Genomic DNA, 21,793 nt, shown 5'->3' with positions numbered 1-21,793 from the left:
ATTTTTTTTCTGCTATAAATTGAACTTCTAAATTGTTATTTCAAATGCCCTAATCATATACTTCAGAAATAATTAACTCTCCTCCTGTCTCAATACACACAAACACTTTTCGTAGTCTCAGAAACATAAATGTTTGCGGAGGGAAATACACTTGTAGCTAGAATATGATTTGTGCCATATTATTATCACTTTGGACGGAGTGCCGTAAAAAATATATCCAAAATCTTGCTTCTGATGGTGTTAACCTTCTCTTTGTGGCATCCTCCAGATGTGTGGACAAAATGCCTGAAATCTTTGCAGTGTCCATTTTTGCTGGACTACAACTGTATTAGGAGAGCATCTGGTCTGGTATCTTGGAACAATTTCCCTCACAAAGTCATCAATCTAAAGGGAGCCGCCGGTCTGGGTGCTCCTTTTAGACTGATGACTTTGGGAGGGAAATTGTTCCAATATCTGGAAGATATTGGCTCATCCTTGTTGGAAGAAATGTCCTTCTGGGTTTCTTTTCCAAGTGGGGAAAAAAACACTGGATTCATGGAAGTTGCTTAGAAAGAAGGTTTATTGATGATGGACAGGACCTCATGATTTGAGGTCCTGGGGGGGAAAAGGGAAGAGATGCTGAGAGTGCTCTGGTTTTATGCCCTCTCTGGGCTTTTGAACTTGAGCTTGTATTCTGATTGGTGGTCAGACTCCCATGGCGAACCTATGGCATGCATGCCATAGGTGGCAGGCGGAGCCATTAATTAGGGCACGCGAGGTGTTGCCCTGTCAGCTCAGCTGACTTTGGCCTTCTTTTAAGGCCGTTTTTTGTCCTTAAAAAAACCCAGCCCTACAGGCAAGTTCACGAACAAACTTCCAGTTTGCTCATAGGGACATTTTTTGCCCTCCCGAGCCTTCAGGGAAGCGGGGGAGGCTATTTTTGCCCTCCCCAGGCTCCTAGACAGCCTCTGGAGCCTGGGGAGGGTGAAAAAAGCACGCCAAAAGCAGTGGGGGGGGAAGCACTGGTTGCGCGTGCATGCACGCTGGGGTCACGCGCATAGCATTAAGGGTGTGGCATGCCCGCACACAACCCCCCTGCGCTCCCCCTGCTTTTGGCACGCGATCTAAATGAGGTTAGCCATCACTGCTGTAGGCTGTCCTGAGTCCCAAGCTTGGTTGAGCCTTGGTGATGTAATGAAAGAGCTTTGGGCAATTCCTACTATGGCTCTGCCTGAAGGAGATAGATCTTTGTTATGTAGAATAGACTGGGTCAGACCTTAATGGCCCATTGACAAAGGTGGGGAGGGGCTGAGTTTCTGCCTCCCTTTTAGGGGAAATATTCTGTCCTTTTAATATTTCTAAAATATTTCATTTTTCTAGGAGAGGGTTGGGTGCTAACTTCCTACATCCTAAAACACGTAAGCAGAGTTTTGATAAATCACACTAAAGATCCATTCTCAAGAGGCTTTTGCGAAGCTGAGAAGGGAGAACCAAGCAATATCCTTTGTTCTTATTTCTCCTGTCTGTAATTATTCTCCTGTCCCTGTAACACCTAGTTATACTTTTGGAGGCTAAATATAAAAGAAGCGGTTACAGCCACGGTCGTGCTTTTTGAGGGAGGCCATGCTCACTCATGGCTATTGCTGCATGTTATGGCAATGAGCTGGAAAAAATTACATTGTGTGGCTTCAGCTTTTCTTCCTTCATCTGCCCTAGACGGAACATTTTAAATGGAAAAGGCTGAGTGGCGTCAGGGGTCAACTGATTTCCAATTCTGAGGGCAAATGCACAAGTGAATGCACACACACACACACACCCTTCACAACCCTGTTCTTCGTGGTTTCTTTGCCTTATATTTAAAAAGACTCCGGCACATCCAGTTCAAAACATCAGGTAGCTGGGGATGAGAAAAATCCACCCTGGTCTTGGGAGACAGAGCAGAAGAAAATAAGATAAAAGAAGGGGGAAAAATGACTTTCTTGCCATTCTGGTTCTTCCTGGCAATGGAAGAGTTAAAACTTCCTCTTTTGCCACTTCTCTGATTTAAGCATCTTCCTGTTCACCTACCCCACCCCCAACCCCAATTTTGCAGCTGCTTGGCCAGCCTCCAGATTCCCAAGCATGGCTTTCCATCAAATATCCATCCTGCTCTTAGGAGAGAGGTGAGGGGTGAGAGGGAGGATTTTTAGAAAACCGCAGCCAGCCAAAACTCATCAGAGGAGGGAGGAGGAAACGAACAAGGAAGTGCCAGCCTACTTATTAGAAAGGGTCCCCTTGAAAATCCTCATCCCTCAGCATTAACTGGGATTGCTGTTCACACCTAGCGCCAACTTAAAATTTACAAATGATAGTTAAACAGCCCAAAGTTAAAACACTGAGTTTTACTGTGTTCCCCACTCAGCCAACTTGCATGCAGTTAGTCCTCAGGTTACAACCATTCATTTAGGGACCATTCAAAGTTGCCACAGTACTGAAAAAAAGTGAGTTATGTCCACTTTTCACTCCCGTGACCATTGCATGCCCGTGATCATGTGATCAAAATTTGGATGCTTAGCAACTGGCATGTATTTATGATGCTTGTAGTGTCGCGGCATCATTGATTGATCACCTTTTGCAACCTTCTGAGAATCAAACTCAATGGGGAAGCCAGATTCACTTAACAACCGTTTTATTAACTGATCCCCTGCACTGATTCACTTAAGAATTACGGCAAGGAAATTCGTTAAATGGGGCAAAATTCACTTAACTGTTGTCTTGCTTAGCAGAGGAAATTTTGGGCTCAATTGTGGGCGTAAAACAAGGACTACCTGTGTTATACTTACAGCTGTCGCTGCCACAAGACATATGTTTTGGCGATTGAGAGCAAGAGTGAGTAAGAGCAACACAGTGTGTTGTTTGGGAAGAACCAGCTGCTTAAAAGCTTGTTATAAATCAAAAAGGATGATAAATTTTATGATATTCATTTCTGGCTGATTTCATTAGATTGACAGGAATTTCAAATTCTCTGTTGTTTAACAGCAGAAGTGAGAAACCCTTATTTCTTCCCCACACATATCTCCTAAACTGAAAGAGGGAAGATCTGGGATACCTAATACTTTAGGCCTTTCTGAGTATAAGAGGTCAGTTTATTTCGGGTGTAAAACAAAAGCTAAACTGTCTCGGAGGAAACAAATCCTCTAAATTGGTTCAGAGATCTATTTAGCTCTAAATAGGTGTCCTTTTCAGCTAACCCTAGTTGATGTATTTAAAAGTCTTGACCAAAACAAAAACAAAAAAACGATAACCAGGTCCCAATTTATTCTTATATTTTCCTTTATTCCAAGTGTGGATTGTAACAAGTGAAGCCAAAACCCAAGATGGGTGCCTCTTGTGACTCACACAGCAGGCTGATGTACAAACACTGCAGGTTGATGAAGGACATAAGGAAGATATGTGATGACCTGCAGATCAGAGGAATGTTAAAAGTCCCAAATTTAACAACCGGTTCTCTGCCATAACGACTGGCTGGGTGGGTGTGGGCATGGCCAGGGGGTGTGACAGGCAGCACTCGGCCTCCGGCACTCTCCTTGGAGCAAAAACAGGCTCCCCATCCTCCCGTGCCCCATTTTGGACCTAGTAGGCCTCTCTCCAGTCTCCTGGGAGCAAAAACAGGCCGCATTTGGGGCCTAGTAGGTCTCCCTGCAGCCTTCTGGGAACAAAAAGGGGCTGCGGGGGGGGGGGGGGGCAGGCTGCATCTTCCTGTGCCCCGTTTTGTGCCTAGAAAGGGCAGGGCAGGAATGGGTGGGGCCACCCAGCAATTTAACAACCGGTTCGGCCGAACTGGCTCGAACCAGCTGAATCCCGCCACTGCCGAACTGGTTTTGCAACGTTGCATACTTTGCTCTGGACATCTGGTCTCTCAGCCATGAGTTACAGTAAATGGAGTTAAATGGAGCACACACAATAGCACCCAAACTGGGAAACAACATCCTCCTCAATTCCTGGTGGATGTATTTCCTTTAATTGTAGGACACCAAGAGGGAGTGATGGCAACATTTTTATTTGTGTAGAGCAGAAAGGAACAGAAAGAAGAATCAGCTCTATCTGGATGAAAAGCAGGAATCGGGTCTCTAGATTTGCTACATTAATGCACTCAATTAGGAGAGCCTTTGAGATGAACAACTGGAGAAGAGAGGATTGTGTTATGAAATCCCAAAGGGTAGTTCTAAAAAGTATCAACTAGAGATAATTCTTGATGTTGGAAGAAATGTCCCTCTGGGTTCAGTTCCAAGTGGGGAAAAAGACACTGGAAAGATGGTTTTAATGGTGGACAAGACCACCTGGGGGGAAAAGGGGGATCACATGCCTTGAAGATCTGGAAGAAAAAAGGGAACAGATGCTGAGAGAGCTTTATACCCTCTCTTGGGCCCCACCTTAGAGTTCTCTGTTCCTGTACAAGAAACGTATCAACCTTTGACTGTCAGACTCCCAGGGGGCAGGGGGCTTAGCTAACTTTGTAGGATGCCTGTGTCCCAGGCCTGGCTGAATCTTGCTGGGTGATGTAATCTCCCCAGGTGTCATGGTGAGTTCTGTTGCTGGATGGGTAGAGGGCAGTGGTGGGTTCCTACCGGTTCTGACCAGTTTGGCAGAACCGGTAGTAGCTTGGCGGGCTGGGTCGCTGGAACCGGCCGTGACCCAGGCTTGCCACGCCCCCAAACTGGATCTCCCAGAGGCGCCTACAGTGCCGCCATCTTATTTTTTGCTTCTGCGCATACGAAGAACAATTTTAGTTGTACTACGCATGCGTGTGCGGCGCACATCAAGCGCACACGCATGGCGGACCCCTGAGCGAACCGGCAGTAGTCTCAGCCGGAACTCACCCCTAGTAGAGGGCTAATCCTATCATGTCTTAATCCCATCACCCTGGAACTGAAGGAGGTAGATCTTTGTTATGTAGAGCAGACTGGCTCAGGCCTTAATGGCCCATTGACAAAGGGTGTGTGTGTGTTAAGTTTCTGCCTCCCTTTTGGGGGAAATATTCTGTCCTTTTAATATTTTCTAAAATATCTCATTTTCCTAGGAGAGGGGTGGGTGCTAACTTCCTACATTGATTTACTATCATTATTTAGTGGCCATTTGAAGTTACAATGGCAGTGGCACTGAGAAAAGTGACATGTTTTTCACACTTACAACCATTGCAGCATCCTCATGGTCACGTGATCAAAATTCAGACACTTGGCAACTGGCCTGTATCTGTGACGGTTGCGGTGGCCCCAGGGTCGTGTGGTTCCCCTTTTGCCACCTTCTGACTAGCAAAGTCAATGGGGAAGCCAGATTCACTTAACGACCATGTTACTAACTAAGCAACTGCAGTTAACTAACTTAACAACTGTGGCAAGAAAGATAATAAAATAGGGCAACATTCACTCAACAAGCAACTATCTTGCTTAGCAAAGGAGATTTTGGGCTCAATGGCAGTCATAAGTCAAGGAGTACTTGTTAGTTAGATAATTTGAACACCCCTGGGCGGAGGGCAGAACTGCTCTACAGGGGAGGGTAAAAAAAATTAAAAATAAAAGAGAGCAATAAATGTTTTAAAAAATGGGCAAGATGTTGATTACATCATAATGGTCACCATCCTCTGCTGATCTTTAGACTTTCTTTGCATTAAAATATATTCCTTTATTCTCACTAACCATTAAATATCCACTGCGCTAAAAACACTGAGGGCTGTATAGGAAGTTAGCACCCATCCCTCGCCTAGAAAAATGAAATATCCTAGAAAATACTGAAAAGGCAGAATATTATATTTCCCTGGATAAGAAATGGAGAAACATGTTTTTAGGCAGGAAACAGACTCACTCTTAATAGCCCCTACCTTTGTCAATGAGCCATTAAAAGGCCTGAGCCAGTCTATTCTACATAACAAAGATCTCCCCCTTCAGCTCCAGGGTGATGGGATTAAGGCATGATAGTATTAGCCCTTTACCCATCTCACCACAGGGCACCTGGGAAGAAGCAATGCTCAACCAAACTTGGACTCAAAACACAACCTACAGAACTGCCCTGCATGGCCCCATGGGAGCCTGACAACCAATCAGAATACAAGCTCAAGATCAAAAGCCCAGAGAGGGCATAAAGCCAGGAACTTTCAGCATCTCTGCCCTTTTTCTTCTCCACCCAACATCTTGAAGCACGTGATCACCTTTTTCTCCAGGAGCTCAAACCATGTGGTCCTGTCCACCATTAAACCAAGCAGCCTCCATGTTTCCAGTGTCTTTTTCCCCACTTGGAACTGAGCTCAGAAGGACATTTCTTCCAACAGCCGGATGCTGTGACTAGAACCATTATGGGTGAAATCCAGTGACGTGCAGTCAGGTGAGGCAAGTGAGGCACAGCCTCACCACTCTCATCATGAAAAAAAAAGTAAAAGGAAAAAGCTGAGCTAGTTGCTGCCTCACCGTGGATGACTCTGCTTAACCTCACTGGTGCTCTCCCTCCCCAAGTGTAGTGACTTCCTCCCCAGGCCCCCATTCATTTCTCTCTCTCACACACACAGCTGGATAAAACTATATAAAAATCTAGCCCAGCTTCACTGATTACAAGTTTGAAAAGGCAACGTGGCTCCACCTGCAATCAAACTACACTTGGGGAGGGAGAGCACAAGCGAGCACTGAGGAGACCACAGGAGGAGGCAGGAAGCCAGGCAAAGAGCCATGCTGTAGTACACCCCCCCCCCAGCCTCTTTCTTTTGGAAGGCTCGGCTCGGCTCCCCTCCGGCTTCTCTGCCTCTCCTCTCACCCCAGCCTTCCAGCAGGAGGTGGTGGGTGGGCTTTATTGTGTTCCAGGCATTTCCCACCCAGACAGCAGGCTGCATTTGCAATGGTGGAGGTGTTTGGGAAAGGCAGCAGGGGAATGGGGGGGGGGGGATGGCAGAGGAGCTGCTTTCAAGCCACTGGAAAAGATATCCAATCCAACTTTTGTGTGTGTGGGGGGGGTTTGTTTGAGAGTGAGTGAGAGAGGGAAGGGGTAGGAGAGATAGTCCAATCCAACTTCTGTGTGTGTGTGTGTGTGTGTGTGTGTGTGTGTGTGTGTGTTTGAGAGAGGGGGAGGAAGGGAGAGAGGGAGGAAGGAGGGGAAGGAGAAGAAAAAGAAAAAGAAAGAAGGAGCAAAGGAGAAAAACAAATGCTGTCATTTTAAATCGGAACTGAGCATGCTTGGCTGTGGAATTCTGGGAGTTGAAGTCCACAAGTCTAAAAATATTTGAAACCCAGCACTGTGCCAGTGCTTCACCAGTCATAAACCTCACTGCACGTCACTGGTGAAATCCATTATAATGTCTTTATAATGTACGGTATCAAAATAGATCACATGGCTGAATGGGAAAAAAAAAGATCTGTGGGAAGAACCATTCTATCTCCACAGTATTGGCTTCTTAGCACTGAACGATTCCAGCTACATAAATATGCTGTGGGGAACCCAGTGGTTTGAGAACTTAACCTTTAGCCTTTAATTTAAGGGAGGATTTTAAAAATCTCTGTGTGGTCATCTCCACATTCTGTCTCTTAGCTTTATTGCCAGAGGCAATTTTTAGCTTGGCTGGTCCCTGACAGTGGTCATTCTCTCTTCTTTTTTAGGCAAAAGTCTATTTTTTCCTCTTCCCAACTTTTCTGTCAGTCCTTCTGTACAGGTTTGCTCTGGAAGCCATTTCTTCAGGAAGTTCCCAAGCCAGCTTTGGTTTCTATTTTCAACATTTAGGGGACAGCTAAAAAGCATCAGACATTAGACAAAAAGTATAGCTTGGCCAAAACTATTGGCCTGAATTCCTGATGATCTGAACAAACTTCAGCCAATGGGAAAGTGTTTCAGATGAGGATGAGGGTTTGGGAACAAAAGTATAGGTAGTTCTTGACTTACAACCCTAATTGGAAGCAGAATTTTAGTCACCGAGTATTACTGTCATTAGGGGATGTGGTGGCTCAGTGGCTAAGATGCTGAGCTTGTCGATCAGAAGGTCAGCAGTTCGGCGGTTCGAATCCCTAGCGCTGCGTAACGGAGTGAGCTCCCGTTACTTGTCCCAGCTTCTGCCAATCTAGCAGTTCGAAAGCACGTAAAAAATGCAAGTAGAAAAATAGGAACCACTTTTAGTGAGAAGATAACAGCGTTCCGTGCGCCTTTGGCATTTAGTCATGCCGGCCACATGATCACGGAGATGTCTTCGGACATTGCTGGCTCTTCGGCTTCGAAACGGAGATGAGCTCCGCCCCCCTAGAGTCAGGAACAACTAGCACCAGTGACGTGCAGTCAGGTGAGGCAAGTGAGGCACAGCCTCACCACTCTCATCATGAAAAAAAAAAGTAAAAGGAAAAAGCTGAGCTAGTTACTGCCTCACCGTGGATGACTCTGCTTAACTGTTAAAAAAAGCTGGAAAAGGTACGTGTGGGTTGGAGGGAGGGGGAGGAATTCAAACTTCATCCTCCTGGTGCTGTGCAGGGCTTTGGGCAAAGGCTGGAGGGAAGGACCCTGGCTCGCTTGTGCTCTCCCTCCCCAAGAGTAGTTTGATTGCAGGCAGAGCCACGTTGTGGGGCCGGTGTGTGTGCTACAGCATGGCTCTTTGCCTGGCTTCCTGCCTCCTCCTGTGGTCTCCTCACTGGTGCTCTCCCTCCCCAAGTGTAGTGACTTCCTCCCCAGGACCCCATTCATTTCTCTCTCACACACACACAGCTGGATAAAACTATATAAAAATCTAGCCCAGCTTCACTGATTACAAGTTTGAAAAGGCAACGTGGCTCCACCTGCAATCAAACTACACTTGGGGAGGGAGAGCACAAACGAGCACTGAGGAGACCACAGGAGGAGGCAGGAAGCCAGGCAAAGAGCCATGCTGTAGTACACACACTTCCCCCCAGCCTCTTTCTTTTGGAAGGCTCGGATCGGCTCCCCTCCGGCTTCTCTGCCTCTCCTCTCACCCCAGCCTGCCAGCAGGAGGTGGTGGGTGGGCTTTATTGTGTTCCAGGCATTTCCCACCCAGACAGTAGGCTGCATTTGCAATGGTGGAGATGTTTGGGAAAGGCAGCAGGGGAATGGGGGGGATGGCAGAGGAGCTGCTTTCAAGCCACTGGAAAAGATATCCAATCCAACTTTTGTGTGTGGGGGGGTTTGTTTGAGAGTGAGTGAGAGAGGGAAGGGGTAGGAGAGATAGTCCAATCCAACTTCTGTGTGTGTGTGTGTGTGTGTGTGTGTGTGTGTTTGAAAGAGGGGGAGGAAGGGAGAGAGGGAGGAAGGAGGGGAAGGAGAAGAAAAAGAAAAAGAAAAAGAAAGAAGGAGCAAAGGAGAAAAACAAATGCTGTCGCTTTAAATTGGAACTGAGCATGCCTGCCTGTGGAATTCTGGGAGTTGAAGTCCACAAGTCTAAAAATATTTGAAACTCAGCACTGTGTCAGTGCCTCACCAGTCATAAACCTCACCGCACGTCACTGACTAGCACGTATGTGCGAGGGGAACCTTTACCTTTTTATAATATACTGTGAAGTGTGAACTATTAGGGAGGGGCTGTCTTCACCCTCTTTCTCTCACACATAACATCTGAGTTTCCCCCTTATGTTTCTGGAATGCACCCCCTCTCTCCTGGGAATCCAGCTCCTCACTACATCCATCACGCTCCCTCTCTCTTCAGTGTCAATAGCATTAGTGCAAACACTCAAAGGATCCCTCTTTCAGAATTGTTCCTTGACCTGGACAGTCAAGATGTAGTCTAGACAGGGCTTCTGCTGTGCAGTTGCTCTGCCTGACCTCTGGGATTTGATGGAAATGGAGTTCAGTTATTATCCTCCATTTAACACCCTTCCAAGTTTTCCTACTGCTTCTTCTATCCCAGGGGTATCAAACTCAAGGCCTGAGGCCTGGATCTGGCCTGTGAGCCTACCCTGGAATCAGCAAAGGACCAGCCTGCAATGCCCCGGCCAGCAAAAACGGAGCTCGAGAGGGCCGTGTGTGATCCTCCCGGGCTCCATTTTCAGCTGTGACAGCTTCCTGCAGGACTGCCAGCGAAAACGGAGCTCATGCCCTCCGGAGCTCCATTGTTGCTGGCAGAGTGCTAGCAAAAGTAACTACGAGCAAAAGTGGCATCTGATCACCCGAGGGATGTCGAGCTGGCCATGCCCTCCCCGGCCCCCAAACACAACCCTGATGCGGCCCTCAATGAAATCATATTTGACTCCCCTGTTCTATCCCCTCCCTTACCACAACCCCAAAACCAAAAAAGAGAAAATAAGACCGTTAAAGAGGCTAAGACGAAGTAGCTGCCTAACCTCTTTTCAGGTCTGCTAGAGCAGGGGTCTCCAACCATGGCAACTTTAAGACTTGCGGACTTCAACTCCCAGAGTTCCTCAGCCAGCAAAGCTGACCGAGGAACTCTGGGAGTTGAAGTTCGCAAGTCTTAAAGTTGCCAAGGTTGTAGACCCCTGTGCTAGAGCACTTGGTGAATGCATATGGTGTCATTAGCACGATGCATCTAAGCAAGACACTCTGCATTTCAAGGACCAAATTTAATTAGCAGCTGGCCTAAGCCAGCTTGTTTATTTCGAGTCTTAACACAACACTTCAAGGCCAGGCACCTGCAACCCCCCCCCAAAAAAGTCGATTGCTATGTTTCCTCCCCAAATCATTTTGAACCCAAGTCCCATCCCTTAGTCCAAAACTAGGCAATTCCAGAGGTTTTGGGATCACAATTCCTATAATTCCCTGTGATCCAGCCTGCTTTAGTAGAGATGGGAGGTGAAAACTCATCCATCTAGCCAACCGTTCTACAACGCCCACCATCACAGTTATAAGCTTTCCTTGAACTCTTGCTGTCATCTGTATCCTTTTGTCATTATTTCTGTTGAAGGACGGGCCAGTTATCTGCATCGAGAGGCTGCATTTCAAACTTGGTTTTCTTATCTCAGAGCCTTTGCTTCTCTTTTCCACAGCCAAACAATGTGCAAATGTAAATATGCAGGATGCTGTGTTTTATCATGAAAATCAACGAAGAAAAGAGTCTCGTTGGACTACAGCAGTTAAACAAATGAGTAAGCCAGGCTTGATTTATTGGGCCTGTCTAGTACTTGCACTATCTAGCCCTGCATAAAAAGTTTTCTGGAGCTGGCCAGAAATCCTAGGAGCTAAGTTTAAAGAGACAGGATGCCCTCTGGGTCCAAGGAGATAGGCTTATATTAAACAGACATCATCTTTTGTGAAAGGGAGCACATTATAACAGAATAACAGAGTTGGAAGCGACCTTGGAGGTCTTCTAGTCCAACTCCCTGCTTAGGCAGGAAACCCTACACCACTTCAGAAAAATGGTTATCCAATCTCTTCTTTAAAAGTTCCAGTGTTTGAGCATTCACAACTTCTAGAGGCAAGTTGTTCCATTGATTAATTGTTCTAACTGTAAAGGAAATTTCTCCTTAGTTCTAACTTGCTTCTCTCCTTGATTAGTTTCCACCCATTGCTTCTTATACTACCCTCAGGTGCTTTGGAGAATAGTTTGACTCCCTCTTCTTTGTGGCAGCCCCTGAGACAGAGGTGGTTTTCTGCTGGTAGTGAAGATAAGGGGATACCATTACTACCCTGAGATATTGGAACATTGCTATCATGTCTCCCCTAGTCCTTCTTTCTATTAAACTAGATATACCCAGTTCCTGCAACCGTTCTTCATATGCTTAGCCTCCAGTCCCCTAATCATCTTTGTTGCTCTTCTCTGCACTCTTTCTAGAGTCTCCACATCTTTTCTACATCGTGGCAACCAAAACTGAATGCAGTATTCCAAGTGTGGCCTTACCAAGTGGTATTAACACTTGGTATTAAAGTGGTATTAACACTTCACGTGATCTTGATTCTATCCCTCTTGTTGATGCAGCCTAGAACTGTGTTGGCCTTTTTGGCAGCTGCTGCACACTGCTGGCTCATATTTAAATGGTTGTCCACTAGGACTCCCAGATCCCTCTCACAGTTTGCTTGGGACGTTCAGCTATGGTGGTGCCCAGTATTTCACATGAAATCTGTTCTTAACTACGGGATGTCTTGCAATAAAGATCTCTAATCTGTTTGACCTGGGGGGGCATCTCTGAAGTTTTGAAAGCACGTTGTGGTTTTTCATGCAGATGACAGAAGCTTGTCCACTGTGCAAATGATGCCGGTCACTATGCTGGGTTCTGTTCCAGACCATAAAACCGTGGTGTGGGGAAAGGAAGACGAACAGCCCTGTCTTCTTTGTGATCATTGCCTGCCAATCATTGCCCTGAAAGCTATTTTTTTCCTGAAAGTGTTCCGCAAATAGTCTTTAAAAGCAAAAAGCAGAAAGAGGCAGAAACCTCCAGGAGCCGTTGGCCAATCCCCATCGAGGTCCTGCAAGAAGACTGTGTTTTCTTAGAAAAAGAAAACATGTTTTAAGCACCCTTTTTTCCTTTTTAAATATTATTTATGTCACATGCAAATTGACTCAGATACACATAGAGGTAATCCTTGATGGGTCAAAGCCTTCCCCACTCTCTCTCTCTCTCTCTCTCTCTCTCTCTCTCTCTCTCTCTCTCTCTCTCTCTCTCTCTCTCTCTCTCTCTCTCTCCTTCCCTCCCTCTCAAAGTGATTTATGACCTGTCCTTCAAGTTGACAGTATTAAAGGCAAAGGTTCCCCTCTCACATATGTGCTACTCGTTCCTGACTCTAGAGGGCAGTGCTCATCCCCGTTTCAAAACCGAAGAGCCAGCGTTGTCCGAAGACGTCTCCGTGGTCATGTGGCCGGCATGACTAAACGCCAAAGGCGCACGGAACACTGTTACCTTCTCACTAAAAGTGGTTCCTATTTTTCTACTTGCATTTTTTACGTGCTTTCGAACTGCTAGATTGGCAGAAGCTGGGACAAGACAAACAAGCCCCCTCATCCTTAAGGGATGGATAGGGAGCCTTTAGAAAATTCAGGGTTGATAAAGTTCTCCCAGCTCACATCTTACCCTTAGAGGAGTGGTAGTGAACTCTTATTTGCAGTCTGAAGTTGATGGGGACAAATGTACCATGTGTTTCCCCGAAATAAGAAAGGGTCTTATTTTCTTTTGGCCCCGAAATAAGCTCTTGGCCTTAATTTCAGGGAGGTCATTATTTTTGAGGTGCAGGAGGCCCCGTAACCTCGGCCTGTGGCCCATGGATCAGCTGATCCAGAGAAGGCCAGAAGTTCTGTCTCTGTTTCTGGCACACTCTTGCCACTTGTCACTGGACCTGCTGTTCTTTTTGCAGCTGCCACTAAGAGAAGGGGTGTGGTAGCTAGAATTTGTGGGAGTGGCCTCCACGAGGCGTTCCGCGTGGATGGCAGCTGCCTGTGGGGCACCTGGGGCATGTTCCCTCCCCCCCAGGAAATGGCGGGGACTGGCTGCACATGCCTTTAAATATTTTCGGGGGAGGGCTTATTTTAGCGCATGCGCTCAAAAGCCCGATTGGGCTTATTATCCGGGGAGGTCTTATTTTCAGGGAAACAGGGTAGAAAAAATGGGTTTGAGGAATGACCAGCAAATGGTAGCGGTGTGGTAGAGCTCAGGCTGGGTTCGGGTCATTGCAGCGTCAACGTGGAAGAAGAGCAGAGCTTTAATAGGAAGAAGCAATATGCTTTCCGTTGTAAATTAGTCCATTTTCTTTCAGATTCTGCCCAGGGTTGTGATTTATAAATCCTGTCTCCCAGACACAATGGAAGTCTGTTATCCAGGGCCAAATGCAAAGTGGTGATTGAGAGAAAGATACCAACCCTGCCCTGTGTGAGTTGACGTACTACCTAGCCCGCTGAGCAGGGAGCCTTTGCATAGGTCTGCAAAGAACTTTGCTGACAGAATGTGTCTCTTCCAGCTAGGACTTCACATTCAGAACAGGTGCTGGTGAGATGACAGAGATAGGCAAGGCTCCAGAAATGATGATTTTCAGTTCATGCAGCCTAATTTCGTTGTATTTAAGTACAATGACAATAAAGATTACACTTATACTTATGCGACTTGATGGACAGGTTGCTTGGAGGAGCAAAGCCAAGCTCATGCATTTTGGGCCTGCGCCCATCTTGGCTGGCTGTGAGGAGTGGAAATGATAAATCCTTATTTAAAGGAGTGCTGTGTTCTAAAAAAGCCGATTGTCAAGAGACTTTACTAAAGTTCCCTTTTGCCATTTTTCCCAATATATCGGCTTCTTGTAACCTTTTTTTTTCTGAGTACAGTTCACGAGTGGGTGTTGGCGTCACAGGTCAGGGTTTTTCTTGGATTAATCTAATTATTTGGACTCACCCTAAGCTTGAATTCAGATCTACAGGTAGTCCTCTACTTACAACCATTCATTTAGTGACCGTCCTAAGTTACAATGCATTGGAAAAAAAAACCAGTTTGGATTGGTCCTTGCACTTATCAACCATAATGAAACAAACAAAATGTTAAAAAGCTATGATATTTATGTAGTTACTAACCAAGCACACCTAAATTGTATTAAAGTAATCAAAATATCTTTACAACTCCCAAGGCATGTCACAACTTTTGAGCACCCCTAATGCTTGGAAATCGAAAGTTGGAAAAAAATGGACACACCCTACCATTGCAGCGTTCCCCACAGTCATGTGATCAAAATATGGTTGCTTGGCAACCAGCATGTGTTTACAATGGTCGCCGCATCCCAGGGTCACGTGACTGCCGTCGTTTGTGACCTTCCCAGCTGGCTTTCAACAAGGAAACTCAGTGGAGAAAGCCAGATTCACTTAATGACCATGTGATCTACTTAACAGCTGCAGTGATTCAATTAGCAATGGCAAAAAAAATTGCATAATTGGGCCTGCCTCACTTAACAACTACCTTGCTTCGCAATGGAAATTTTGGTCTCAATTGTGGTTGTAAGTCAAGGACTATGTTCTGACCCAGGCTTCCCGAGAGCATGATGTAAACAACTGGTCCCGACAAAAAACCCTTTTATTAATTTACTGTGAATTCTGCTCATTCACATCCAGCAAAGTCTTTCAAGGGAGGATGTACAGTCACAGACCTTATCTGGCTTGGAGAGCTGCCAGGCCAATATCTGTAAAACTTGGCAAGGAGTCACTTGCTCCTCTTTTATTTCCTCTGGGAGGGGCCATTCATCATCCATCTGTGGCCTTACTCCCAAGTTGACTCCTGTTCTTTAGCTGTTCCCTTTGTCTGGCAACTCTGTGCATGCGCACACTGGGAACAGGCTCCAGCTGTTCGTCTGCCTCACTGATGTCTGACTCTGAAGGCAGCTGATAACTGTCAGACGTTCTGGCCCCCTCTCTGCCTCCGACACAGAGCCCTCATCAGAGCCTTCCCCAGACTCCAGGACTGGCCCAGGTTCCTCCCCAACTTCCTCACTGTCTGAATCTGCTGCCAGCTGCATTGCAGGCCACATCTATTACTCTTTTAATAAAGCTCTGTTTGTCTACAGCACCTTCCCCTTCCATGCAGCCCTTTCTTCCTGGCCGTTTCCAGTTGCTGTGTTTTCTGCTGATTGGCAGCTGCCATTGTTCTATAATCTTTGTGGATGTTCCAGTGATGACCTCTGCATTAGGGTCAAAGATAGTGTGGGAAGGAATGGGGTGTGAAGGCAGCCAACATCTGGAAAAGCAAAAGAAGAGGCATTGGGATTTGTGAGGTAGGAAGAATGACTAAAAGGAAAGATAGAGCAGTATAATACAATAGCAGAATTGGAAGGGACCTTGGAGGTCTTCTAGTCCAACCCCCTGCCTAGGTAGAAAACCCTATACTGTTTCAGACAAATGGCTATCCAACATCTTCTTAAAGACTTCCAGTGTTGGGGCATTCACAACTTCTGGAGGCAAGATGTTCCACTGATTAATTGTTCTAACTGTCAGGAATTTTCTCCTCAGTTCTAAGTTGCTTCTCTCCTTGATTAGTTTCCATCCATTGCTTCTTGTTCTACCCTCAGGTGCCTTGGAGAATAGTTTGACTCCCTCTTCTTTGTGGCAACCCCTGAGATATTGGAACACTGCTATCATGTCTCCCCTAGTCCTTCTTTTCACTAAACTAGACATACCCAGTTCTTGCAACCGTTCTTCATATGTTTTAGTCTCCAGTCCCCTAATCATCTTACAGAAGAGGCAACCACTCAGACTTCCTTTCCCTGCCTGGACGGAAGCAGAGGAACAACCGATCGGTGCCTGTAATGGTTTCCGGTTTGGTGTCAAGCAAGTAACCGTTCTTCAATTTAGAGACCACATAACGTAGAGCTTTGATTGGTTGTCCTGGCTTCTGGTTCTTTCTGGTTCATTCTGGAATACAATTCATCATGCTGGTTCTTCTCTATGAAACTCTTCAAAGTGTTCGAAATTTGTAATCGAAATAGTTATGTTAGATACTTGTTCTAACTACAGTGGTTTCCACCAAGGTCCTCTGTTCCGGCGGGAACAGAGGTTTAATCCTATTGGTCGAAGGGTCTGACAGCTCCCTATAAAAGGGCTGCTTTCAGATTCAACCTTCGCTGGATTGTTCTCACTTGTTGTATTTAATAAAGAGCTGTTGTTACCGTTAAGCCTGTGTGTGCCTATCCATTACCCAATCTAACAAGTTAAATGCCTACTATCTTTTCCCATACCTAAAAGGTAAAGGTAAAGGTTCCCCTCGCACATATGTGCTAGTCGTTCCTGACTCTAGGGGGTGGTGCTTATCTCCGTTTCAAAGCCGAAGAGCCAGCGCTGTCCGAAGACATCTCCATGGTCAAGTGGCCAGCATGACTAAATGCCGAGTTTAATTGCCATACATATCTACTCTTCATTTTTAAATCCTGGAAAATCTTTTGCTAACAAGGGGTTTACCATGCTTTCCTTCAGCAATGAAAGTTAAGGTTTTGTTTCTAACATTGTCTCCTGATTGCATTGTGATGAATGCGTTGGCTTCTGATTTATTTATTTTATTCCTAGATACTGCTCTCTTAGATTTACTTTTTTTATTCACATTACGTTACGTTTTATTACATTAATTAATTTATGCCTTTATATGCAAAACAGGGAACACGAACAATTACCAAGATGGTGAATACAACTACATTATATTTTTAAATAGTTTTGTCTAATGGTTGTATGTTGTCTCCATCACTTAATGGTCGGAAAGTGTTTACAAATATGCAGGTGATGATAGTAATGATGGAAAATCTTTATCTGAGTTATTATGTCAAGCATCAGCCAAGGGGGGAAAATCCTCTGTTGTTTCTACTATTAAATTATACAAGGAGGCAACCTTTGTTGAAATTATGGAAGGAGACAACATTTGTTGGTGCACTACACAACTTCCTGTGATTTTCTATTCTGTTCCCCATCCATTTGCCACCCACTTAGCCAGTTTATTCAATCTTGGTCACTCTGAGATGTCTGAATTTCAACTCCCAGATTCTCTAGCCACCATGCCAGCTGGGGAATTCTAGGAGTTGAAGTCCAGACACCTTAAAGTTGCCATGGTCGACAAACCCTACCCTTGGCAATGATGAGTATTCTTGAACTCTATCATGATATATTTGTGTCAAAACCACTGATCTCGTTTTCTTCCTTCATCCAAAGGACACTTTGGCTGCCTATCCTTGTGGTTCGGACCACACGCCCAGTCCCATGGCAAGTCGAGTACCACTTGAAGCAGCCCCAGTCTTGGAAAAACCAGATGCCCGACTAACTGCTGTGGCTGCCAGCATCGAAGATGGACACACGGTTGTTTTCCTGGGTGACAGCCAAGGCCGGCTACACAAGGTAGTTACCTCAGACCTGAGAGGAAGGTGTGCTTATATAATGTTTTTATTTTATTTCTCAAAGTTGGGTTTTTACAGCCAAGAGGAGGATAGCTCTCCATATGCCTTGGCCCAATGGAAATCTGAGTCCATTTCAAGAAAAAAACAAATATTACCAGCAGAAGAGTTTGAACGGTGCTCAGGACTGAATGGTGGGGCTCTAGGTGCTTTCTGAGTTTGGTGCTTTTCTTGAAGACATTTCATTACCCAGCTAGGTAACATCATCAGTGCTAGTAAGGAGTGGAGTTTGCTCTCTGTTTATATACAAGTGGTTTGCCCTGTCAGTTTTAGTGGAGCGTCCTTGGTAGTTCCTTGATTAGGCTGCTGTTTACTGCTTGCTTGCTTGTCTGAATTAGAAAATATTCATTATATAATGAACGCAGAATTGAATAGCCTAAAAATATAAACATTTGTGGTTGAGAAAAATCACCCACAGGTTATGAAAGTGAATATAGGTATGTAGTGACGAAGATATGTATAAGTATAATCTTTATTGTCATTGTACAATACAACGAAATTGGTTTTAACCTCACTGGTGCAAAATTATAACAGAAACGAAAAAAGAAAGAAAAAGAAAAAAAAAACTAGCGGGTGCATGGAGTGACCAGAATTGGAGAGATTTAGATTCAAGTTTCCACAGAAGTAACCGAGTGACTATAGGCCAACCATACTCAAGCCAAAGGCCTGATCAGAAGAGGTTTTGGGATGTTTGGTTGCCCACTCCCCTCTTTGGAAGAGCTTTATAGCTCTTGCTGTCTTAAGAAACGTTCTTAAAGATCCATCTCATCCTGGGCACCCTGTTTTTGAACTATTACCATCTGGTAGACGGTACATGATAATAAAAACAAGGACAAATAGGCTGAAAAACAGCTTCTATCCCAGAACAGTAACTATATTGAATTCTACTGTATAGCGCAGGGGTGTCCAAACTTGGCAACTTTAAGACTTGTGGACTTCAACTCCCAGAATTCCCCAGCCAGCTGGGGAATTCTGGGAGTTGAAGTCCACAAGTCTTAAAGTTGCCAAGTTTGGACACCCCTGGTATAGCGCAACATTAATGTAATATTAGGGGTTTTCAATTCAGTTGTATAGAATGTGAAGGATGTGTGTTTTGTTTTGTTTTGTTATGTGTAATGTCCACTGAAGATGGCATTTAATTTCGTTGTACGAGGTGCAATAACAATAAAGTAAACTAACTAAGTACTAACTAACCGGGCCTGGCAATTCCATTGCTAAGGAAAGCAGTTCTTAAGTGAAACATCCCATAACCTGGCTGCTTAGCTGTGGCATTGGCAGCAATCCCAGTTGTTGTCATTAACTGAACCCTGCATGGTTGTTAGGTAAAGATTTACCTCAATCCAAGCCATTCCTGCCTTGATTAACCCCAGCTTCGAGCTTTGGTTCATCCAAGACGAGAGATGCTTTCAGACGACCACTAAGCCAAAAGAGACCAACTCTGACTAGCACTGATGACGGTACCTAGTTTGGGTAACGAAATGTCTGCAAGAAAACAACCATGCTCAGTGAGCATCGGGGACCTCTCCTTTCAACCCTGAGCTACAAAACTCTCCTTTATTAGAGGCGACTCATTTCTTCTCTCCTGTGTGAACTGCCTCCAGTTCTGATCCTCCCACCTGCCACACCTTCCCTCTCCCTCATCTCTGCCCGGAACAGCATGGCCAAGGTGAAGAGGCTGCTGTATTCCACCCTGTCTCCTGTCCCCCCAGAAATGGGGACAGCAGTGAAAGAGGGGGACAAGCCCACCGCCTGGCTTAGCCCCTATGATACCTTTTGGAGAACCAACAAGAAGAAAGGGCGCAGAGAAGACCAACAAAGTTTATTTAGGGGACTGGAGGCTAAAACATATGAAGAACGGTTGCAGGAACTGGGTATGTCTAGTTTAATGAAAAGAAGGACGAGGGGAGACATGATAGAAGTCTTCCAATATCTCAGGGGTTGCCATCCATCCCTGGTGGTTATTAAGAAGATGTTGGACAGATATTTGGCTGAAATAGTATAAGGCATTGATGGCTAAACTTTTTGTCCTTCCTTGCCCACACCCATAATGCAATGTGCATGCAACATCCCCCACGCCTCCCCTGCCCCTCTGCGCATGTGTGTACGACCGCCCTCCCTCTCATGCTCCGTTTTGGGCCTAGCAGGCCTCCCTGAAGCCTCCTGGGACCAAAAACGGGCTGTGGGGGGCACGCCACACACCCCGTGCTTCCCCCTTGCTCCCCCCATGCATGCATGTGCATCTCCCACATGTGCGGCAGAGATCTAAAAATAAGCTGGCCAGTGGGAGGCGTGCGCGCATGTGCGGTGGAGCTGAGCTGGGGCGACGGCTCGCCTGCGCGCAGAGAGGGCTGTGCCATTGGTTCACCGTCACGGGTCTAAGGTCTCCTGCTTGAGCAAGGAGTTGGAGTAGAAGACCTCTGAGGCCCCTTCCAACTCTGTTACTCTGATGTTATGTAAGAACAAAGTCTGTTCGGAGGTGATGGTGGCCAGGGGTCAGCAGTAATGGGGTGCTCTGAGGACTCTGCCAGCACTGGGCTTCACCCTGCTTCCAGGAAGCATTTTTGCAGGAAGTAGGAGGAAGATATAGCGTCCTCTTCATATCAGCTATGCTACTCAGGGCAGCCAAAAGGGGAGAGAGACTGTGAGGCGCGGGGGGGGGGGGGGGGAGATAAGCAGGACATTGCCAATATCATCAATGTGCAATGGTTGTCAAATGCACAAATTTTGATCACCTACTTGTGGGGACATAATTCCAGATGAATAGTTGTTAAACTTACTATAGGTTTAGGTTTAGGTTTAGGTTTATTTGGATTTATAGATTGGATAGATGGATATATAGATGGATATATAGATTTATATAGTTGTAAGTGGAAATCTCCATGCACAGTGCCTTGAACTCCCCAAGAAAAATGGCCTCATAAATGTAGTAAATAAAGGAATATAGTTACTTTAAAGTCTCACACATATGCTTGGCTAGGTAAAGGTAAAGATTCCCCTTGCACATATGTGCTAGTCGTTCCCGGCTCTAGGGAGCGGTGCTCATCTCCATTTCTAAGCCGAAGAGCCAGCACTGTCCAAAGACATCTCTGTGGTCATGTGGCAGGCATGACTAAATGCCGAAGGGGCACGGAACGCTGTTACCTTCCCACCAAAGATGGTTCCTATTTTTCTACTTGCATTTTTACATGCTTTCGAACTGCTAGGTTGGCAGAAGCTGGGACAAGTAATGGGGGCTCACTCTGTTATGCGGCGCTAGGGATTTGAACCACCAAACTGCCGACCTTTCTGATCGACAAGCTCAGCGTCTTAGCCACTGAGCCACTGCAGCCCTATGCTTGGCTAGTTTCTCTAATAATTCTCTTGATTTTATCTGGGGCTACATCTGGCATCCAAGCAAAATAAAATTGCTCACAGATATCTAGAAACTTGAGTGGCTTCAGCGAACTGAGCGAATTCTGAGATTTCACACGGCCTCGTCGAGGACCAGAAACTTGAAGAAAAATTAGAGTCTAAGATTCCTCAACTAGCACCAACCTTCGCGTTTGTTGCAAATCGCAGAAACATACATTCTATTCTTATTATTCTGTTACGTATCCCTAAATAATTTTTCTTCTTTTTGGCAATGCAGGCAGGTGTAGAACACTCTGCCCTGCAATGCATATTTGATGAAATGCACGGCTTCTTTTTAAAAGTAGGTACATTTCTGAATTCGGAAAAGTCACCAAGCTCATTTTTCCACATATAAATAGCCTGTGATACGAACCTTGATTTGATATATCGCTGCATTAGTGGCAATGGCATTTAATACAACCTTGACTCAAGATTGAGAACTACATTTTCCCCCCTCAGCTATCACCCAGAAATGCTTTCTTTTCTTTTCTATTTTTTTTTAAAAGGAAGATTTTGCAACCCAGAATGGCAATTATTTTGGGAGGGGTTCATGAAAAGAAAAAATCCATGATATCTGGTGTGCAGTTTCCACACTATAAATCAGAAAACTGAAACTGCAAGATCATCATAG

The 21,793-nt window shown here is 45.5% G+C and overlaps 1 protein-coding gene across 3 annotated transcripts in view; it reads left to right on the top strand.

Annotated features, from left to right (window-relative positions):
• PLXNB1 (plexin B1) overlaps positions 1–21,793 on the top strand; it is a 205,177-nt gene that overhangs the window by 86,692 nt on the left and 96,692 nt on the right. For all 3 annotated transcript variants that reach the window (XM_081947378.1, XM_081947379.1, XM_081947380.1), the window contains one exon: positions 17,534–17,716. In XM_081947378.1, the coding sequence (XP_081803504.1) occupies positions 17,534–17,716 (183 nt within the window). The remainder of the gene's footprint in view (positions 1–17,533; positions 17,717–21,793) is intronic.

Source organism: Natrix helvetica (genome assembly GCF_964273705.1).
Source record: "Natrix helvetica genome assembly, chromosome: 1".
Classification (NCBI taxonomy): domain Eukaryota; kingdom Metazoa; phylum Chordata; class Lepidosauria; order Squamata; family Natricidae; genus Natrix; species Natrix helvetica.
The sequence above is the reverse complement of the archived record's forward strand: the minus strand, read 5'-3'. Positions and strand labels throughout refer to the sequence as shown.